At 39.1% G+C, this 23114-nt stretch overlaps 1 protein-coding gene and 1 long non-coding RNA gene across 2 annotated transcripts in view; one reads left to right on the forward strand and one right to left on the reverse strand.

Annotated features, from left to right (window-relative positions):
- The window catches only part of znf385a (zinc finger protein 385A), a 38097-nt gene extending 32551 nt beyond the window's left edge, over positions 1-5546 (forward strand). The window contains exons 6-8 of the mRNA XM_042407794.1: positions 1134-1318; positions 1645-1737; positions 2056-5546. Of these exons, the coding sequence (XP_042263728.1) occupies positions 1134-1318; positions 1645-1737; positions 2056-2304 (527 nt within the window). The 3' untranslated portion in view covers positions 2305-5546. The remainder of the gene's footprint in view (positions 1-1133; positions 1319-1644; positions 1738-2055) is intronic.
- A 10249-nt stretch (positions 5547-15795) lies between these two features.
- LOC121895101 lies at positions 15796-17375 on the reverse strand. The gene is made up of 3 exons (XR_006095677.1): positions 17130-17375; positions 16543-16672; positions 15796-15879 (listed from the first exon to the last, which is right to left on the reverse strand). It is a non-coding gene; the product is annotated as an uncharacterized LOC121895101 (long non-coding RNA).
- Between the last annotated feature and the right edge of the window lie 5739 nt (positions 17376-23114).

Consider the following 23114-nt stretch of genomic DNA (forward strand, 5'->3'; position numbering starts at 1 on the left):
AGAAATACTGCATATAAAAATATGAACATGAATCCCCAGAGTTAAGAATCTCTGTTAAATCCTTTTTTAGCAGGTGGACATCTTTTATAGATAACATCTGACACAATCTTTTTTGAACAGCTGAATATTTCAGTTTTTATTCTTGCTGGATTCATCTCTGGAGACTCAAGCCATTAACTGTGTCATACTTGGTACTGCGCTCGGTCCAGGAAATACATCTGTTATGTGTGTAATTTTTTTATACAAAGGTTACTAGAAATTCTCTTGTGTTACACACCAACCTAATGAAACAGGTCACTATTTTAATGCCTCACCACCTCACTCAACAGAAACGGTGGCCATATTTTGTGGTATACATTATGAACCTCATTCAGTATCAGATCTTAAAAATATTTGTTACAATTTTGACTAAACACTGAGCTGTACTAATTCATCACATTCATATTTTGTGAAACAGTAAAAAGTACAGGTATCATACTCTCATAGCAAAGCAAATGTCTGACTTCAGAATCCATCTTTAGACCAGACAAAACCTGCTTCGCATAACAACATGCTCTTAAATTCCCAAACTTTGACATTTAGAGTCAAAATTATTGATCTTGACAATGAGGGTTCAGTGGTCCAACACTGTCACTATTACTGGCACATGAGGTCATATAATTTATCACAGTGCATACTATATGATCTTATATTGCCCTTACATTAAACATTATCAATCACTTACTGTAATGTTAATGTTAGAGAGGGCTTTGAGTTCATCTTCCAGATCACCAGATGCACAGCTGTCTGACTGCAGCCCTCTAGTGGTAACAACACAGCACTACAACTTCACACAGCATTGTGCATTGTGTATATTCTGTATGTGGTCATTTATTGGAGAATGAAGCCACTGGTTCATATTCCTTTCTTTCATGCCCTGATATTTGTCACTGTCACTGTCTCCATCAGTGCTTTGAGCCACAGAGAAATGCTGTCCAGACTCATTTCAGTTAAGACAGGTGGAAGCAGCTTGACTCATATGTTATAAATAGTGATTCATCTCCACTGTATTTCTATTCTATTAGCCTCTAAATATGTAATTTCATCATGGTTAATGGCTTGTGTTTTTGCTTGTGTGTGTGTGTCTGCTGCAGGTACCAAACACAAAACTATCTTGGAGGCACGGAGTGGGCTGGGCCCCATCAAGGCATATCCTCGCCTGGGACCCAAGCCCAGTGGAGAGCAGGGAGGGGGGCCAGTGGACCCTAACACTCAGGAACGAACCTTCCACTGTGAGATCTGCAATGTGCGGGTCAACTCTGAACTGCAACTCAAACAGGTAGGAGGAAGTTATGTATGTTTTTTTTAAATATAAAAATATTACCACTTTACACACAATGTAACTGGTTCTTTGGAAGAAAAAATCTTAACATTGGTCAATGCTTGCACAACAAGCATTTTGTGAGAGCAACTGCCATTTCTTCCAACAATAATGGCTTAATTATGGAATAAATCCTTTTCATTACCTCACATTTAAAATCAAAACCAATGGTCCCGAGTTTCATGTTTTTTGGTTTTGTTCATGCTATTTTGTTTATAGTGTCCATGGTTAGTGTTTTGACTGGTTGACCTAAAGTGGGAATAATTTGTGTTCCTTTCTATCAGCACATATCAAGTCGAAGGCATCGGGACGGCATGGCGGGCAAGCCAAATCCCCTCCTCAGCCGACACAAGAAGCACAGGGGAGCTGATCTGACGGTAACCTTTCAAGTTTCACAGATGAACTCTGACTCCTCCTGTGACACAGTCAGCAAACCTGAGATCCACAGATCAGATAGACAGTGTTAATCTAGAGCATGAGGTCTGCAAGGCCTTGCAGTGATTATTAAGCAGTGATAACTGCTTATTAAGTCAGTTGAATTGAAAACCTCTGCATTATGACAGCTCAAATAGGGTCTGGAGGGGAAGGTCTATATCTGTTTTCTCATCCATGTGTTGACCTTCTGGAACTAATCATTTTATCCCCCTCTCTCTCTCTCGTCTTGTGTCTCCTTGTGCACCCCCTTCTGTTTTTAGTCTTCTTTGACCTTCTCAAAGGATCTCACCAAAGCTTTGGGTGCAGGGCTGTTGCCCAACCCCTTGGCTGTTGCTGCAGCAATGGCCGCTGCAGCCTCCTCGAACCAGCTGGCTCTCCGTGCAGCAGCTCCTGCACCCCATCCGCACCATCACCTATTGCAAGGCCCGCCTCTCAGCCACGCCATCCTGAGACCCGCTCCCGGGCCCATCCGCACCACCCATGGGCCAATTCTCTTCTCCCCTTACTGACACATCCCCCTCTGACTTCGGCCAGTCAGGAGCAGCCACTCCAAAAGCACACTGTGAAGATACAAACATGATCAACAAACTGCAATTGATAGGGGAAAAAATCCAACCATTTAAATACATAACTGAGAGAAAAGCAAGGGAAAGGAGCAATGGAGAGGAGTAGAATTATATGTCTCTCTTTTTTTCCCTTTACCTGAAACTCTCCCTCCATTTCAAAGACTTCTGAGTGACCCACAGATGGAATGAGCAGAGGAGAGATACTCATTATGCATTGAACTCCCTTGTGCATCTCTTACCTCCCCTGGTCCCTCTCCCTTGCACTGTGGCCCTGTCATGGTCGCCTCAATAGTTACAGAAGAGACACATGCAGACCTTTCTAGAAACATTAAACCACATGTAGTGTTACATAATTATTCTGGGCCAGGTTGGTTTTCTCCTGTCATCATGGCTCAACGTGTTCTTCTCATCCTATGCACCTCAAAAACCAAGACAATAATGTTATGTCAGTAGGGTAGCTGCTTCCATCGGTCTTTGCTGTATGCACCACATGTAGCTGTGGTAGCCTCCACGGTACTGTACATGTCCTCCTCTGCGCCGGAGGCCAGCAACTCTTCAGTTTGTGACACTAGGTCCTCGCTAGATACAACATGACTTGTGCTGACAGGCAGGTGATAGCCCCATCTGAACTTGTCGGACGGTTGGGGGTTGAGAGAGCAGAAAAGTGACTGTGGGGCATTGCACTCCCCTGCCATTTCCTGAGAGGGTGAGGTGAGAGGAGGGCTGGCACGGGTCAGTGGATGGATTGACCCCAGGCAGCATGCAGACACACACAGGCCTGAACGATTCTGTGTTTTAAAATAGATTGTACCAACAAAAATTGCCACAGGGCACATCTGCCAACCTCCATAACAGTCAGAGCAGAGCCTCACCGAAAGGGAGAGAGGATGGGAGAAACAGCAAAAATCACACATTGGTACATACTGTACTCCTGTATTTGATAAACGATCACAATCTGTAGCTTAGTATGCCTTTGATGGCAAGAATTTGTGCTGCTACTTATAGCAACAGGAAATATTTTGTAAAGGAGAGAGCATAGTTCACAAGCATCTGGGGAGAGTTCACATCCAGCAATTAGAAAGAAGATTAGCAACATCCTCACATCTCCCTGGTCCCTGTCAGGCTGATTCACAGTGTAGGTGGGGAGGTATGACTTAGGTGAAGACCCTGTGTACTGATGTATTTATGTCATTTCTGCATGCAGCCTCGCAAAAGGGTCCTGCGGGGTCAGGCTTCTGCATCACTGGGTTGACCTCGTCCATTCTCACCTCCCCCATCTCCAAAGGTTCACATGAGTCTATAGCAGAGGGCACATCGACACTGGCAACCATAATGCTGGAAAGGATTATGCTGAAAGGGAACAAATTATAGAGAGGAAGATGAAAGCCAAATACATTTGTGGAGAGATGATCTTGAGCCGGAGTGACAACTGAGCCAGAGGTCCATTGAAGCTGCCCGGAGCGTGAGCTGAGACGTCCAGTCCAAGGCAACTATCTATTGATACTTCCTGTCTTACAACTGAAAGCCATGAAACGCACCATGATTTGTTTTCTTTTACAAAGACTGGTGAGCACTTTGTTTTGTTTGTTTTGGACTGTTGTTTCAAGTTTATATCATACATGAAAAAAGAGCAAAATAGAAAACACAATAAAAAATATTTTTGTAGGTAGGAAATGTTCATAACTGCACCCATGGGAGGGAAAAGAAGGAGGCGGTGGAATTATTGGAGCGTGGGTTATATAAGTGTTGACCCAGACAAACTGACATACAGACAGATCAACTGACTCAGCGGGGAGCCACAAAAGCTAGCTATAAGCAGTAACAGACCTATCTTGCTCAACGGCTTGAAACTATCACCCTTTTCTGAACGAGATGTACACTGTGCCCTTTCATTGAGAAGCAATGAGCTCTAATGTCTTACCTTTGTCTGAATATTGCAATGCAATGAGCAATTTTTATCAGAGTGACTTGTTATCATTGTGACATGTTGTGACATATTGTCTGGAGTTGTGTGTAAACCGGGAGCACGCCAGCTGACAGACTTTTCTGTTCTTCCGTGAGGAGTACAAGCCCTCAAAGGGATTGCGAGAGGGACAAAGAGAGACAGAGGTGTAGCTGGGCTTAGGGACCGACCCTTCATATTAAAGGGCCTTTTTACTATGGTAATCTCTGCTTGGGGAACAGGGTACAGCGCCAGGTATCAAGGGATTAAAGCTAGATTTGTTCAACAGGCTTATTTTTTAGTTGGACTTGAGTTGCATTATTTTTCTTTTCTGTGCGTGAGAAATGTGTTAAAGTGAAAATCCTGAGGAACATTATCAATGCCATTACTTAAAGAAGAAGCTGGCTTGGTGTCAGCTTCCACCGTTGTGCTCTTTTTTTTTGTTGTTGTTGCTGAACGAAATCTTCTTTGCTGAGTTTGTTTTGTGAGTGAGATACTATTCCAGGATCCGTGCTCTCCTTCCTGTTGGTGTGTGTACCATATGTATTCTAGTGTGTGTTGGGACCTGCTCTCTCCCCACTTCCCACCAATCAGAGACAGAGGCAACCTGGAGCTATAAAGTGGCCTAACACAATACTGGAGGCAAAAAACCTGCACATTTGGGTGCAGGTTTTTTGGGTTGGGGGATTGATCAATCATCTGATTCAGAGACTTGATCAATGACCCAATCTAATCAAAGTACTGCAATCTTGTCCCTGGTAGGTCAGTCAAGTAGCAACACTACAGATATGTTCATATTGTCCTTGATATGTTCATACTGTGGTAAGTCCCACTGATTCATCCTCATTATTCACATATGGGAAATAAATGTTAGATTCCTATTTTCTGGGCAGGTATTTCATGTTAGCTGTGTTTAGGCTACTAGCCTTAGCCTTATTCTGCCCTCAGTCTCTCCCAGAGCAGAGAGAGAGAGATGGAGAGGCTATGGCGTAATTTTGTCTTGCCAATAAAGTTATTTTTGAATTTCATTGTCAGAGGGACAAAGAGTTTGTATGGCGAATTGTAGCAATACCTGACTCATTCTGGCTACTCTTGTTTATTGCAATAAGAAAATTAAACAATAAATGTGTATGTGAGTAAAACATTATAAATGTAATTTAAATGAAAAAGAAACTTTATGGTAAATACTATTGGTATCAAGAGAAACCATGGTGGAAAAAAGTAAATGTCAATAAATCATTAAATGAAACAAATGTCTGCAGAGTTTCTATGAATCAATAATTGTGTGATTCAGCACCTTCAATCAAAAGTCATAACACATCAAGAAAAACCACAAAAGATATCTCATACAGTATCTCAAATACATACAAATGTAATATCTCTCAGTGCATCACAGTCTCAGGGCATATGCACACTACTAACAAATTATGGTTCAAGAGAAAATGCACCCTAAAACAGATTTTCAGCATGTTAGTTTGAATATTTTGAACAGTAAAGCTGATAGCAACAAACTGCTAAAAAAAAAAATCATTATGTGAGAATTTCTGCCTTCAGTTCATTTACATTGACTGTATTAGTTATGAACTCATAGATTTGGTTTTCAGATATTAAATCAAAAATTGTTTTACTGTAAATTGAGGGCTGTAAGCTGCGAGTCACAATATGCTCTTCCCAGTAAAAAAAAACCCCAAAAACATGACAGCTGTCATAAATTAGGAGGTGCTCTATTATTAGCTGTCCATGGAGAAGCTCCAGAATTTGTCTCAAGATGACATCATTGCTACAATCTAGTCTCTGTGCTGTTCAAACAAAGGAGATACTTGATCATATATGTTCAAGATCCTTTAAGGTTTTCCAAAGATGCTCAACTTACCTCAGTGCAGTGTCAATACTGAAGAACTAAAGAAACCTGAGGAGTTGCAAGATGATAAATAGGACAAGAAAGAACAAAATATTGTTCTGCTACTCAAATTATGATTATTTTTTTCTGACTTTTTGCTCATTTTTGAAATACTGGAAAGTTTTATTTTAGTTCACAGATTGAGAGACTGGACATGTGAAGAGGGTGGCAAGCAGACAATGCCACATTTTAAAGGGTCACATTTTAGGTAAAATATCATTTATTTCACACTCTTTGACATTATAACTATTTGTTTATTCTAAATGGAAATATTATTTCATGCACACCAAACCTTTAATCTTTTAATCTGACATATTTATGTAAACCTTGGGATCTTTATTAAAATATAAAACACATTTCTATGAGTTTGAACAATTGAGCATTTGTTCAATTTGAGCATTAGACCATGATTTGTAATGGGTCCAGCAAAAAACATGAACAACACAGTTATACATCTCAGCTGCTATGAGACACTGCTGAATCTCCTTTGTGGGCAGCAGATGCAGCTAGCAGGAGGAGTAGCTGACTGGGGCTGCATTGTACTGTCTGATGAAGAGCACCATTGTATGGTGTTGCTGATTTCCCGTAATAGGCAGCCCTCATGTTGTTCCCTGGGGATTTTTTTCAAACATTCCTAAACAGAGCATTTCATCCTGAAACAATACACGGTTTAGCCACTAGATGGTCCTGCTGCCATGACGGTGTAGCAGGTCCGCATGAAACAATGCAGCATGATAACTGAAAAGAGCTATTCTTTCTGCAAAGTATCAGCAGTCAAAATTATTCACACATCATGCTTGTGTAACACTGCAGTGCTGTGGATGCAATGATGAAGACTGAGGACAGTCAGTACTGATACATACAGTATGCATAAACACCTATTGTTCTGAATATAAAATGTATATTTTACAACTGCCCCTCCAGCTCTGTGATCTCACATAAAAGTACAACACATGGCCATGTGGCAGAGAAAAGGCCACAAGCAGACTGACCAGATGGTTTCTATGCAATACTTTCTTTATTGCTATGGTCATCAAAGACATTGTAAAACAAAATGACCCAAAGGATTCTCCAGCATCTTTAAAAATTAACTGAAAGATAGATCGTTAAATGTTATGTTAATCTGACGAGCTGCAGTCTCTGCTGAGATATGGACTCAGAGGCATATTTGCATTTTTACTCAGTTGCTTGTAAATTTGGGAGCATGATCATGGTGTTAAATTGTAATTTTATTTATGCAGAGAGAGAATTTCATTGTATACACATTGTTGTTTAGGCATAATACTTTCAATTGATCATTTAAAGTATGAAAAATATTTGTTTAAGTCAATTAACATAATTATGTAATATCTCAGACCTTTTTTATTTAGTTTTTATTGTAAATCTGTTTATTTTTTTCAAGACCTGAACTGCACAAGAATTCCAGTGTGTATGCACCTTGTGCCTGTGCAAATGGCAATAAAGTCTCTCTAATCTTGAATAATTAAATTCACTGTTGAATGTGTGATACCTCTACCAAGACATTTTATTTTGCCAATAATTAGTTTAGTTTTATTAGAAGAAGAAGACAGAAAGAGCACTAACACTGTTTGTTCCTCTTTTTTAAATTCTATTTTTCCATTTGTAGATATCACAATTCCTGAAAGCAGAGAACTAATAGCATGGTCCTAGTTTTGTACCAGACAGCTGTAAAAGGCCGACCCAGCATCTCTTTTCTTGAGAGCTTCATGCATTGAGATGTGGCAGTAACCCAGAGAGATGGTCAGACAGGATCTTCAAATGGAATTTGAAGAGGTAAAGATATGTACCTGCTCTTTTCTCTAAATGGAAGTCTGCACCAGAGAAGAAAGAGCATGTTTCTTTGGACTCCCTCTCTTTCTTCCTCACTGGCTCTTCTTTTTCTGCTGGATAAGATAAGATAAGCTTCCAACAACTGTTTGCTGAGTGGATCCAGACAAACAAATTAAGTTCTGAGCTACAAGAGAAAAAAAGAGAGATTAAACAAACCAGATCAATTTTGTGCATGATGAAAATGTTATGATGGCATGTTATATACACATTTCCAATCTAATTTAGATAACACAGTCTTTTCAGAATGGAATTAGCTCAGCAACAGTAGTGGAGCGAGTGGGGGTGGGGTGGGGGTCCCTTTGTCACTCTCCAAGTACAATGGGGCCATTTGTGTGTCTTGATTGCAGCAAAAAATAAAAAGTCAGATTTTGTGTCGTATTTACAAAACACTACCAGCCAACAGTTCAAATGCGGAACGCAATTTCAGCTGCTTTAAGTTATTTAAAAATTATCTCTGGGCCAGACTATCAAACCTCACCTTACTATCCATAGAGAGGGATATTGTCATTGATAAGAACAAGGTGGCTGAAAGGTTTGCAAGGATAAAGGGAGGATGGTGCTATAAGGTCAGGTCAAATTACTGCATGATATATAGTTCGGGAATACGTTCAAGTTTGGCGTGTTCAAACATGTTGGTCATTGGACATTTCATGTAGGCTACAATGGAAACCATGTCATTTTTGCTGGATTGGATTCAAACTGACAGCCGCTGGATGAAAACATCATTGGTAAGTTGTTTCATATTCATAATTTGTGATGACATAGGCTTGTCATATATGGCCTTTTTCAAAAATAGCAATATTTGTTGCGGCTTGTGTTGTAAACTGTCGTGTTTGCTTGGTTACTGTATTAATGGCAGGCCATACGTTGCTTGCACATCTGTAGTTTGCTGTCGTTTGTGGGTTAATCATGTGTGGCTTGACTGTGTAGGCTATATGGCTGTGTGGCTGTATGGGCATCCAACATCACTGAATGTCAAACTGTGTATTCATTTGCCTTCAATTTTTGGTTGCCTGCCCTTTTAGTTTAGCCTGACTTACTTTTTTAATCCTTTATCTGACTGAGATTTGAGCAAATTATTGGTAAAATCCATGGCGGCGACCATGGTTCTGAAATAGCTTATCAGCATTTGTGCCGCTTAAATATCAGTAAGTCACCGTTTAAAGTGCAACTTCACCCCCAGTTCTGAGGTCGAGGATTCCCCCCCAAGCATCCCCTGAGGAGGACATTAGTGTGGTGGAGGACCATGGTGGTCCCCAAGCCATTTTAATTTGAGCCGTTGGCTCCAGCCCCAGTAATGCCTGAAGCTGGAGCTCTCAGAGCCGAGGCAATGCAAGTGCAAGAGAGGATGTGGGCAGTCTCTTGAGTGGTAATACGACGTTAGGTATCAGGCTAATGTTAGCAAACTTTCAAATAAGTTGTGAAGCTATGTAATTACAACAAAACACTGCATCCATCCCTAACAAAAAATGGCCTTTATGACCCAACAGGTATTCTTGCAGGCACTTCAGTAGACTGTCTCCCTTAAAGAATGTGTGTTGTAGGGAGGTGCCAAAGGCAACGCTTTGCTATTGGAATAAGACCAAGCACGTCATGCTCTGGATGTAAAAGATACTGTAAAGATACAAAGTTTGTCTATAAACACACTTTCCCCAGTCTGATTATGATCGTTTTTATTTTAGGGTTACTATCTCTTTTCATTTTTTTAATACTTTTTTTATTTTATTGTCATCATGGCATGTCATACATCTTACCCATGTTATATAGCCTATATAGTGATGACAACATTTTTTTATGACATACATAAATAATGTAGGTAGGTGTGTCACCCAGTGATACATCATACAGTAAATTATACAATAAAAAGACAATAAATAAATGGATAATGACAAAATTTACAGTACAGATTTAAATTATACAATGTTATAGTGATTCTCAATTCATAGATAAACATCTTTGATCCTACTTCATATTCCATAAATCCAGTTTATTCTCCTATCAAAATTTCCCACCTTCTTAAAGGAGGAAGACGAAAAAAAAATCCAAAATAAAACAAACAGCTACAGAAAGCTGAGACAAAGATAAAGACAAAAACAAAACAAAACGAAAGAGAAAAAAAAATATAAGTCCTTACTCAAAGTAAGGTACATGTGGTGCTCCCCTAGGTGACTAACAGCCCTAAAATGTTTAAGCCACAATCCAGTAGCTTCAATTCACTGTTTACCATATTATAGTAACTTGACCACTTGGACCATCTTTTTTTAAATAGCTTCCTGATTTTATACGTTAAATATTCCATCTGATATAATTGTTGAACTGTGTCTCTCCATTTGTCAATCAGAGGACATGTTTTTTGGAGCCAGTTTCTTGTTATCTGTTTCAGTACTGTTATATGCAGTATCCTTAACATATTTATCATTTTCATTTCGTATTTTGTCTACTGTTTCGCCTAACAGCACAGTCTGTGTTCAAATGAATAACACTATTTAAGATAGTATTGATTTCTTTCTGTATATTGTTCCAAAACACTTCTAATAATGGTTAAAACCAAAAGATATGACTGAAGTTGGAATAAGATTCACCACAATCCCTCCAGCAGTTTGGTAATATTTTACAATTGTGTTTAGCTTGTTGTGCTGGTGTTAAAAAGTAAGTGACTGTATTTTCCGTGCTTACTCTCTCCAAGTGTCCTCAGATATGCGTGTGTTAAGTTCTTCTTCCCATTTTAGTTTTGCTCTTGTGTCTTGTTGCTTTTGGCTATTTTCTAAAATAATGTAAACTGCTGAGATTTGATGTGACACTCTGACATTGCCATAGTTCTTTACCAAAAATTGCACAAGTGGGTGAAGATCACTGCTGGTCTTCCTTCCTATTTTACTATTTTGGATATAACTTCTCACTCGTAAATATCAGAGGAAGTGGGAATGTGGTAAATGGTAATGTTGCCTTAAGGATTCGAATGACATTGTTCCGTTTTCATTTAGACAATGTCCAAATATAGTCGATCCATTTTGTGCCCATGTATTAAAAGCTGTATATTGTGTGTTAGGGGTAAAGTCAGGATCTTCCTTTATCTCTGTCAGTACAATTAGGTCATCCCTCAATTCCCAGTTTTTCTTCATGCTACCCCAAGTCTCCAAAGTATTTCTAAATAGAGTACTGTAAGCTACTTGTGCCCTTCATTGACTCTTTTTACAGAAATGTATTGTTTTTATTAAAACACGACACATGACCTATTGACCTCCACCTTGCTTCAGAGTTATCATTTAACCAGGTATGTATTGGTTGCATTTGGGCTGCATAACAATAGTGCTTTAGACTGGGGAGAGCAAGTCCCCCTTTCTCTTAAGCCATTTTAAGTGTCTTCATTGTAACTCTTGGTTCTTGGTTTTGTCCCATACAAAGTTGCTTATCATTTTGTCCCAGTTTTTGAAAGCACTTACACTTATATACAAGGGTATTGTCTGAAATAGAAACAAAAAACAGGGGAGTACATTCATTCTGATTGCATCTACTCTTCCACCTAGTGATAGGGAAACAGTTCTCGGCCAAGTCAAATCTTTCCTCCTTTGGGTTTCCAAAAAGTTATAGTTCAATTGGTATAATAACTTGATATTCTTTGGTAACGCAGTTCCCAGATATTTAACTCTATCTTTGTCCTATCTCAATAAATATTCCTTTTTCAGTCCTCTGCAGACAGGGGCACCTAAAACCATTGCCTCACACTTCCGCATGTTTAGCTTGTACCCTGATACTGAACCGTAGTTATTAATAATTTGCTTGAGTGCTAGTAATGATTTTTTTTGAGTTTGGACCACATAATCTGCATATAAAGCCATTTTTATGATATTCCTCTGCAATTCTCACACCTTCAGTTTCACTGGTCGCTCTGATATATGTTGCCAGAGGTTCAATACAGATCGCAAAAATTAAAGGCGAGAGTGGGTCCCCTTGTCTTGTTCTCCATGTTAATTCAAAGCTATCTGACGGGATTCCGTTTGCCCTGACCTGCGCTCTTGATGTTTTTTGCTTAAAGCCATTTGATTAAAACCATCTCTTTTCAGTAGGTAGCTAGTTTACTTACCTACCCTACAACAACAGTAATGTTCATACGTAAGCTCAACCATATATTTTCTAAGTTGCTGAATCATATCTACATACCTATAATGAGAATGACAACACCAACATCTTGAGCTTCCTACATACATGGGGGCCTGTCAATTATTCACACCAGGTAATATATTATAACTAAATCATTTCTCCTGGGAGGGGTGGGCGGCAGTGGCTCTTAATCCTCATGTGCTGCAAGCTGTCTATGACACATCTGCAGCTCTTTGGGAAAATGCAAGCCCCAGTCTTGAACAGGTCAGTTGCAGGAATAAAGAATGAACAGGATGTTTTGTATTAACCTCAGGAATTATCTGTCACCTTTTGTCAGATATATGCCATATATACCAATACCTCTCCTTCAGTTGTTACAGACAACTGGCTCGCCGTTGGTGCTGGGGATACCTGGGTCACCATGTCCAGGTGGTTATACCCTTCTGTGCAGTTACCTGGATTACAGAAGAGTTCCCTGAGGACAGAGACTATTGGTTAACGTGACCTTAGTGTCTTGTGTTGGGATACTGTATCTTCAGAATCCTCTTAAGAGATACTGGTGTCACTAGGTTCCTCACTGATGATCCTCTTGTCCTTCACTGGAATTGCTCCTGTCTTCACTGGCGTCATCACTGTAGTTGGGATTCTTCACCCGGTTTCTGGTGTGTGAAAGACAAGAAATGGCAACAAGTTCTTGAATCCTGTGTCTTGAAAGAATTTCTGAGTATGTTGTAGCAAATGGCAACAAGATGAAGTGTTACCTCAAGCTTTGCGTTGGAATGCTGATTCCTCTGTCATCATCACTCGGGTAGTCAGCGTTGGCCTGCTTCACCATTGTCACTGTTATGGTTGCTGTCTTCTAAAGAACAGAGAAGCAATAAAACTGCATTAGTGTAATGTTTCTGACTATAGAGTAAAAACATTTGTGAGAAATCATGAAAATATCAAAAATAAACATTTTTGACATAAAAAAAACACTTAGCTTCAGCAGCAACAGAACACGAGGAGGATCAGTTAAGTCTAGGTTTTTCTGTCAATGATTCAGTCCTGTTTATGTGGACAGTAAATAATAACCAGTAGCAACAGAAGAGGAAAAAAGTAGATATATTTTGGATTAATATTAAACAGACAAGTATAGGCTTATACATTAAAATTCTCAATGTTGGAGAGTGTGTTTGGAGGATATTAAAAGGTAATTACAAGCCACTGACATTTTGCTGCTTACAGAAAAGGAAACTGGAAGGCTGGGCCATGTTACTGAAGAGGGAACCATCACTAGGGGGGGCTGAAACCTCTGCTTAGCAGTGAAAAATCAAAGCACACATAAAACAAAACTCACTTCTAAACCTCTCACATTGGAGAGGAAACAAAACTATGGTGTCACGGCCGCAACAAAAGAAACATTTGGCTCAACTTTGTGACCAAAACAATGATGGTCTGGAGGCCTGGTCAAACAGAACAAAAAGATGGGGAAAGTCTGGGTGAACCACACAATGGGCCATTGGACCCAGAGTTTCCCTACCTAAACTATCAAAAGAGTGTATAACTAAACTAAGAAATAAAGCTGTGAAAACTGGACTACCAGACCTCCATCCTCAAAAGAGATAAACACAAAAATAAGGAGCAAAACAAATAAAACACTAAGATGATAAGAAGGCTGCTTCATTATTCAGAGAGAGAAATCCTTCTCCTCCAACCTCCCTGAAATATGAGACAGGGCCACCCACTAATCACCCAATCAGGGGCACCTGAGAGAGAGAGAAGAGAAGAGAGGGAGAAGAACACAAGAAGCGGGGAGAGCATAACAATGGGCAAAAAGAATGTATTCTAAATAAGGCTAATCCAAAACCACTCTTATAGGAGTTACTTAAGTGTTGAAGGATGCTAATTTGAGCTTTCTGTGCTGTGATTATTTATGAATCATGGGTGCTGACATAACAACATACTAAACTAAACCATATGAGATTATAATTGCAATAGCAACCTTTTTAACTGATAAGTGGAGAAAGCAGAATACAGTGAAGTATCTCAGTTAGGGTCAATTTGAAAGCCTGAAGCGTGACTGATGTCTTTCTATGGCTTCCTTTTTGTCCAGTCTGATAAACTGGGCACACAGGTCCTCTGGCACTGTTGTCTGCTTCAGCAGTTCCTTTCGATCAGGCTCTTCCAATATCTGATCAAATAACAGATCAGTGAGGGTGTCAACATAATCTACAGTAGTTTTATATCAAAACATGGACATATCAAAATATTGAGAAATGTAGTCCCACCTATGGTGAGTTATTTTTTTGATAAATATCAGTGCTGCATGAATTTTATGGGTGGATGCTGAGAGGACGCACAGTGTAATCTCCATGTTTGTACTTGGGATACAAGATGGCATTCCTCAACTTTCCATCTCACGTGCATGCATGCAGTCGTTTGCTGTTCTCACTGTACTGCATCCCTGACAACTGGAGTCTGACATGAAAAACAAGAGTCTTACATGCTATACTCACATTTATTAATGACTTCAAGTCAAAAATATCTCTAAGAATCATGACTTTTATATAAATCCTACATTCATACCTGCCCAACATCCCCAAGAAGGCGAAGGCCACATTTTTCGGGGCAAACTTTAGGATGAAGCTGTGGAATGCTTCAATGGACTGGTATGTGCAGCTAATTTTCTCCATGTCTTAAACCAACCTTGAAGCCAGGAGTAATAGATCCAGCTTCTTACATGTGAGTGTACCTGCTGACATAAAAAGTTGTCGGTGCTATGACCATGAACCCCATGACCTGTATATTCCTCAGTATCAATAAACAAGAAGATTTCCTTATGCCTCATAATGTCAAATAGAAATTACAATGGCAAACCCCAACACTCCATGATTTTAATTATTTTTTTTAATAATCTTTTTTTTTTTAACAGAATCTATAGGTTATTTAATATTGTAAACAAAGATAAAATGAACTTTTTATATAAACATACTTGGCTGTAGCCATTGCCTGGCTTGGTCACCGACAAGAGGCTGGTGCATGCAGTGGGAAAATTTTTCAGAGTCGTGTGTATGGACATCCTGAATATGTTTTGCCACAAATTTCCATTTGGCCACAGTCTCCTCTCCTGGGGATGATGACCAGTGCAAATGGTTTATCACGCTCTGCTTCCAAGGGCCAACTTCATGACAATTCCTCACCTTTTATACCTTATATGATGTGAGCAATGTACCATGCATTATCGTTTAGAAGGATTACAGTACACTTTCAAGTAAAAGTGCTTTTTTTTTGGTTAGTAGCCTGATCAGTTTTGAAGCATGGGATTGTCTCATTTCATTCCTTAGACACTTCTGCATTTGCTAAGCCATCATTTTTAAGTCTGATGAACTGAGAAGAATTTAAATTCTGAAGTAAATTATGAGGCTGTCAATAAAATAATCTTTTCTATCCATACCCATTACTCACCTGTGAGACCTTCAGAAAAAAGGATCCTGTGAACATCACAGCTGCAGCAAACTGAAGGTTTCCCGCTGGGATCCTATTCACGGAGGGCTGGCTATCCCACTGCAATGAATATTCACTGTGGGGGCAGCTCTGGTCAACATGCAGCAGGGAGCCAACAGTTCTTGTGCTGACAACGCAACTTCTGGTGCATATAGGACAATGCTGAAAAAGTTGCATTAAGTTGTCTTCATACATGATAAACTTCTTCATCTCATGAGACTTAGTCTCAACTGATGTCCTGTGAATGATAAGAAAAAAAAGATGAAACAATTGTGTACATTAAATCAAACTAATCTGATGCAATAGATTTGCCATTAATATTAAATTTAAATATGACAAAGCCATACATTACTACATTTGGTTGATATCTATAATGCAATAAAACAGGAATATCTTTCACCATCAATGGTAGTTTCAGTAACCTCAGGACAGAAGCTTGAATGATTTGACACACTTCACACCTGGGCTTTTTTACTGATTGATGATGCCAGAGGATGCATGAAGCAGCATCCATAGAACTAGTGTCACATGCACCACTTTTGTTTTGACTTCTGGCCTGAATGGCTTTTAGATACACAACACATACATTATAATAACACAATGTATGTGTCAAATACAATAATTGTTGAGGAATTTCAATAGGCAACACAGGTGCACACAGTAACTCAATTATACACATCAGGTGTCAGCACAATTTGCACCAGTACAGAATTGGATTCAACTAACATGTAACTAAAGCTATAATGTTACACATCTCTTTATTCACACGAATGTTCAGCATTATTAGGGAAATTAATAGAAATGGACAGTACAGTGACACATATACCACTTGCTAATTCGCAACAGAGAAAATCCCACCAATAAATGTAATGGAAACAGCAAGGTAGACACTCATCCTTACTTCTCCTGGAGGGTTTCACTTGTACAGTGTCATGTTGCAGACCCACTGGACATGTTTGACATGCAGTTTCTTTCATTCCAGGGTCACTCTCACAATCAGTCAGACATGAAACCTTGCTAAAAACATGGGTCTGGAAACAAGAGTATGTCGTTATTAGACCATTTATGAAATGGCAGTAATGGCATTTTGCATGTGTATAAAAGCCAATGTCAAATCAGTGTTTACTTGCATAATGTTAATTGGAGGGTAAAATAATGACAAAATTAAAGGACAGGTTTTTTGTGAGTTTCGCAGCCACTCTAGGTTCTCCTACACACTTGGAAGGGGAAGGGGAGGGAGAGTTGGTTGCAATCTGCAACCTCACCGCTAGATGCCACTAAATCCTACACACTGCACCTTTAACATAATAAGATGAACAGAATTCTGAACAATAACTTACTGTTGTTGGCAGGAACCATTGCAAATTATTACAGTATGTGCTTTTCTCGGTACACAAATTTTGTATAGTTAGCAGGACAATAACTTAAGCTAATCTTACAGATTTCAGATAGCTTACTGTGGCATTAGTGTCAGCTCATATAACTTACATTCAGGTCACACACACAAGTTTGCAGGGTTGGGAGCTGCAGAGGGAGTGAGGTGAAGATGGCAGGTTGACACAAATCCCAACTCAGCCTCCATGTGATTGGAAGAGCAATCTTCAGAAAAATGCAGATTGTAAATGTACATAGCAGTGGTGTTGCTATTGAGGGACCGCCTTGCAATCTGCAACCATTGCTGAGTCGCATGAGGGTCTGAAGGGAAAGAATGCAGTCTGGTGGTGCTTCTACAGCCATCAAAAGCACAAGTCCTAACCATTGCGCCAAAATTGAAAATACCAAGTAGGTAGGAATATACTTCTTAGTAGAAAATGTAATAAAGGCACAAGGTTAGCAAGGCTAGCAAAACACAACATAAACTCCTGTGAATGATGTGTCTACATCAGCATGTATTTGACAATGAGTGTGGGTGCGCTGTGCGGTTTCAGACAGACTCACACTCAAGAGCAGGGCTGGGGTAGGTGGGCATTAACACTCTTGTTTTTTTATATAAATTTCATGACATAGAGAAGTCCCAAATGGTCGATTCTATGTCAGCACTGGCCCTGCCTTTTCAGGGCTGATATAAAACAGCAGATGACATATTGAATCATTTTCAAACCGATTTTTATAAATTTGGTGTCAATGTCAATATTAACACCAGCATTGATGCGTTTCATCATCATAAAGTACTCTAGTACTTTAGCTTACAGCTCAAAAAACATGTTTAAGTGTGCAGCACCTCTTTAATGATAAATCCATGGCACTGTCCATGGTGCTGAAATAGCACACCTCATTGTAATCCCCATTTCTTTCTGTTCCGCCCTCCTTCCATCTCTAAGTTTCCTTGTTGATCTGTCTTGTATCTCCATACAGCCTATAGGGTGTATAAGGGCCCACTACAGGTCCTTGGCCCCTCTGCAATGAGCCATCGGTTCCGTGCCTGCTTTGCATTAGAATTGCAAGCAAACTGTAGAAATTGAAAAGCAAGAGATAAGGATCTCTTCATATTTACCACACATAAATGCTATAGAATATTTAATATAAAACGTCATATGTCTGAATATAAAGCATTTAAATGAAGTCTTGTACAGAGTATTGTAGGTGTAGAGATTGACACTGGCTGAAAATGGTAAATACAAAACCTTGTCCCCAAAAAAAATTGATTAGCTACAGGATTTATAATCTGAATTCAGAAAAAGACAGAAGGGTTTGTGTGTAAATGTAAGAGGTGAATTGTACTCTCCAGACAAAATGAACAAAAGTAGAAAAAGTTTTAAAAAGCTTTTACAAATTAGGGGGAAAAAATCATGATCGGCATTTATTAAATGAGTATCTTCTGAATAAATAGATGTCACTGACTGAAAGTGCTGATACATCCTGTGCTGCATTTTAACTACAGAGTGAACAAGCTCAAGCATGTCATCACTATGCAAATTAAAAACAAAAAACAAAAAGCCCAAAAAACACAGATGGTACCATATCAGATGCATACTGAGATGGAACAGGACATCATCAGCATGAAAACATCTTTCTCAGTGTTACAGCTAAGGTTAATCCAGGCATGTGCTCTCATGTCTGTCTTCACAAATATGAGTTTGCAGGTTCAAGTGCATCGGTGAGGAGATAATTAGGCCAGGCTCTGCAGACAATCTAGGAGGAAAGAGAAGACACAGTGGAACAAACAAGTCTATAATCTAATTTCCTTAACTAGCCACAAAATTGTGTTGAGACCAACTGTAGATATTGTTCCTTTCAGTTCAGCTTGTCTTTTTTTCAAAAGCTGGATGTCATTATCAATGTTTGTGCGTCCTTCAACACCATGACTCTTGATTCTATCTCAGTTCCATTCATCTCTGCTTTTCAATTTCCTAACCACTCCCAAAAAAGAGGCAACACCCTGCTGTGACAAACATTTGTCAACGCTCTCTTGACTGTACAATTTCTCCTGGAGCCTCAAGATGCAGGACAAGCATCTGAGGAAGGCAAATAGGGTGGCTAATATCTTGTCCTCTTCAGGGAAATTAAGTCAATTCTCAACCATCCACACAATAACTTGCACCAAACTTGCACTCAGGGCCACACAAAATAGCTGCATTCCTTCCGGTACTCTCTGGTTATAAAGGGACCATGTCATAGAAGATTAATTTAGGTGAATGAAAGTAAACCTTGAGCCTATCTACAGTATGCTCGTCATTATGGGCTCTAAAGTGACAGTATGTCACTTTAGAGTCACTTTAGAGTCCATTATGTTGCTCACCCAATATGTTGCTCTCACAAGGCATCTTAGTAATGTCTCAGTAGTTTTAGGGCTGAGCCGACAGCAGCTGGGTGGCTCAGTTGTGTTGGCATGGCAGCAGCTCGAGAAAAAAAGCCACAATTGTGAGAAAATGGTCTGCAGTCCTTCATACTGGAGTAGGCGGTCAAGGCAAATTGCCCTTCTGCACTGATGCAGCAGAGGCCATGGAGTGAATCTAATTAACTGTTTTCAAGCAGTGAATGGAGACATTTCAATAAAATGTGTGCCGGATAAAAAAAATTACACATTGTGCTTACACTGATTTTTATCCTTGAGCAAGAACATAACTTAGTATAATAGAGTAAAATGTACTATAGTAGTACTGTATTAGTATGTTTATTAATTAATTAATATTTTTTATTTATTGTCAAATATTAGGAATTAAAGATCTGTCCAAATGTACAATAAACAGATGGCAAAAAATAAAGTAAATACTTCATTGAAGAGTATCCTGAATCAACTTTATTACGGTAACACTGATACAATACAGCAGAGTTAGTTAGTTAGTTATCCATGATGTTTCACCACATGGTATTAAATAACAATACAAGATCATTAACAATACAAGACAATGATTGGTGACACTGCATCAACAAATGACAATCTGATAAAACAAAATGGAAGAAGAGCTAGATTTTTTTCTGAGTACCAAACACGCCAAATCATTTGTGCCATCAGGCAAAATACTGCAACATTATGTATTAAATGGAGAAACTGTCTCAGAAATCATGCATATACCAAACACAGACAAAATGCATAGAAGAGGGACTGCAGGCACCAGCTTATACTTTTCAAGTAACCCAGTAAGCCATGCACGATACCCTGAAACCAAAGATATTAAAGGAAATTCAGACAGCATTAATTTCATTATTTACACCTGTGCTTTTCCTACAGTGGCATGTCAAAATGTCTGCCATAAAAAAGGCCTATTAGTAGACCTAAAAGTCAGGTAAAGCAAACAAATACCCTGAGCTGAGAGAGGCAGGCAGAGATCAAAAGACATTAAAGAGAATAATAGTTAGTGTATATGCTAGTGGGTGCTACACTGATACTAAAGACAAATGAACAACAGGTGTGGATGCATGTGTCAGATCAGGCGAACAGCAGGAGGGAAATGTTTTTAGCTTTCTTCGGACCAGATGATCCAGAGCGTCTCCTGTAGTTCAATGTTATTTTTATTTTTTAGAATATAATTGATTCTTATCCATAATTTACAAATAACATTAGGAGAAAGTATCACTTTTATACACCAAACCCCTGGCATTCGAGCTCCTGTCCAGCTTATCTACTACTGTCCATACTGTACAGCACCTTATTGATGTGATTACCCAAAAGGCACAGATGTCCTCCCAAGAATGTTCTATTTAAATCTCCCACAATACATGCAATGTAAACCCTGGAGCATTTCAGGAAATGATGGTGATGAAAACAATCGTGGGGTGAGTGGGAGACGGGGTAAACTGACACAGAAGCTTGAAGGTCAGATACGAGATGTAATGTGAAAGATAGGGTGCCACCTTTAATTAGATGATGAGTTACTGACGGAAGGAAGCAAATAATGTTGTCATTCGACGTATCCTGTTGTGACAGCCTCTCACTAATTATTCTTGTCCTCTGACGCCTGTGTCTCCATTTTCACACACTGTCATAATAAAATATTACACTAACTATCATAACAGGATGTAGTAATTGAATCTTGAAGAATACTCAAAATAACATTAATCAAGGGAACAGGAAGTGTGTAAAAATGCTAAATTAAACAAAATGAGACAGGAAGAAGCCAGACGTATAGTTTGTTAATAAAAGCAGCATTATTTATAATATGAAAACTTACAAACTTCTGCCTTAACGATGATTTCCTCAAAGTCATTTATTGCATTCATAGTTTCATAAATGTTACTCACAGCTGTAAAAAGAATTGTACCTTAGCAGTGTTTTGCCTCAGTTTGATATCCAAATGGAATCTCAAAAGACACAATAGTCACTGCTGTGTTCAACATTTTACAGTTGTGTCCTTGTGGATGTCATGATTTATTTTACCCACTCAACCTCCTTTCATTCTGTTCAACTAACACACCCACACAGGTGTTTTCAGTTATTCTGGTTGATTGGACCTCTGCTCAGTCTGAAGTTGGGTATAGACCTTTTTTTTTTTCAGAAAATGACATTTAATGGAACTGAGCCAAATGATGCACATGCCATGAAAAAGGTAGTTGTGTCCCAATTACACACTACATAGTAATTCTACACAGGTTTCAATTAGGTAGTGTGTTTGTATTGGAAAAGTGGTATAATTAAGTATACTCCAAAAATCAGTGTGCATACTACAAAACATTTGTTTTTTGAGTGTGCTCTTGATGTACACTATTGTCCCACAATGCAATGCACAAAGGAAATAGAGGAGCTGCTCACAGCTGCAAAAACACCCACATTGTGGGATGGTGTGGCAAAAAGCGGGCAGGACAGGAGATAGCATTGGTAGGATTGTAAACATGAATTGCAGGAGTTGGAATGGCTAGCGGGCTAACAACAGCAGTCCACAAATTAGACACTTTACTGTCATTAATACACTCAGCCAAATAGCATCCCTCCTCCTTTGGTGTTTGTATTATTTTGCTGTGAATATAGAGTATAAACATATAAACAATATTTCCTGAATGACAGGTGTGTCCCATCACCTCTCTCAAACTGGCTGGGCATTTGAGAGCCTAGCAATACAATATTATTCATATAGCTACGATCACATTGCAGGCAGAATTGCAATAAAAAGAATACTTATTGATATCAGGTGTGAATGGCCCATGGATCAGATGTCTAAATGAGTCTAAATGGTAATGACAATGGGCCTTTTTTGAAGCAGATATTTTGACTTGTAATAGCAGGAATAGCACAGGTGTACCTAATGTCATTAATTATGGATGCATTCCAGTTACGTCTGCAAGTTCTAGGCCCCTGGTATTGTGGGTGCTGGCTCATATGCATGGCTAATGGGACACCTAAATGGAACTGGGCCATCATTGCTGTTATTAATTACACCTGTATTTTGTGTCTGCTGTGAAAAAGGCCCATTGTGAAATCATGATGGACATCCAGTTAAAAGCATCCATATTTTGTCATAAGGAGAGAAAACTGAGACAAATTTATAGTAGCCGTCATTTCATGGCACTAATAATTTGTCAGTTCTCTGAGATTGTATTGGGTTCATGAAGATTCTTAGTAATGAAATGTGCCAGGAAGTCCAGTTGCTTCTGACCCTGTACTTCTGGATACTGTATAATAATAAACAACATTCATTATATTCAGGACATTATACATCAGATAAAAATCTCATTATAGTCATGCCAGATTTATAATGAATTATAATGCATGTAATTGTGAGATAGTGAAGTATAACGAGTTTATAATGTGCTCCCCATGCTCACAATAGATGTTAAGTGTTCTCCTGGTATCTTATCAGTTTTTATCTTACTTCCCTGACATCCTCTGGTCCAGATAGTCATAGTTGCTTCAGTAAGTGATGTGGAATAAAGGTGTACATAGTCCATCCATCTGTCGGGGCAATGACAGCCGTCTGTTAAGACAAACCTAAAACACAATCCATAAATTTACATGGACTGAGCAATTTGCCTTCATATCTAGCATGACAGACATGGTGGCAGCTGTGTTTACCAGGACACCGTGTGATACGAATGTAA

This window comes from Thunnus maccoyii, chromosome 4, assembly GCF_910596095.1.
Source record: "Thunnus maccoyii chromosome 4, fThuMac1.1, whole genome shotgun sequence".
In the NCBI taxonomy this organism is placed as follows: Eukaryota; Metazoa; Chordata; class Actinopteri; order Scombriformes; family Scombridae; genus Thunnus; species Thunnus maccoyii.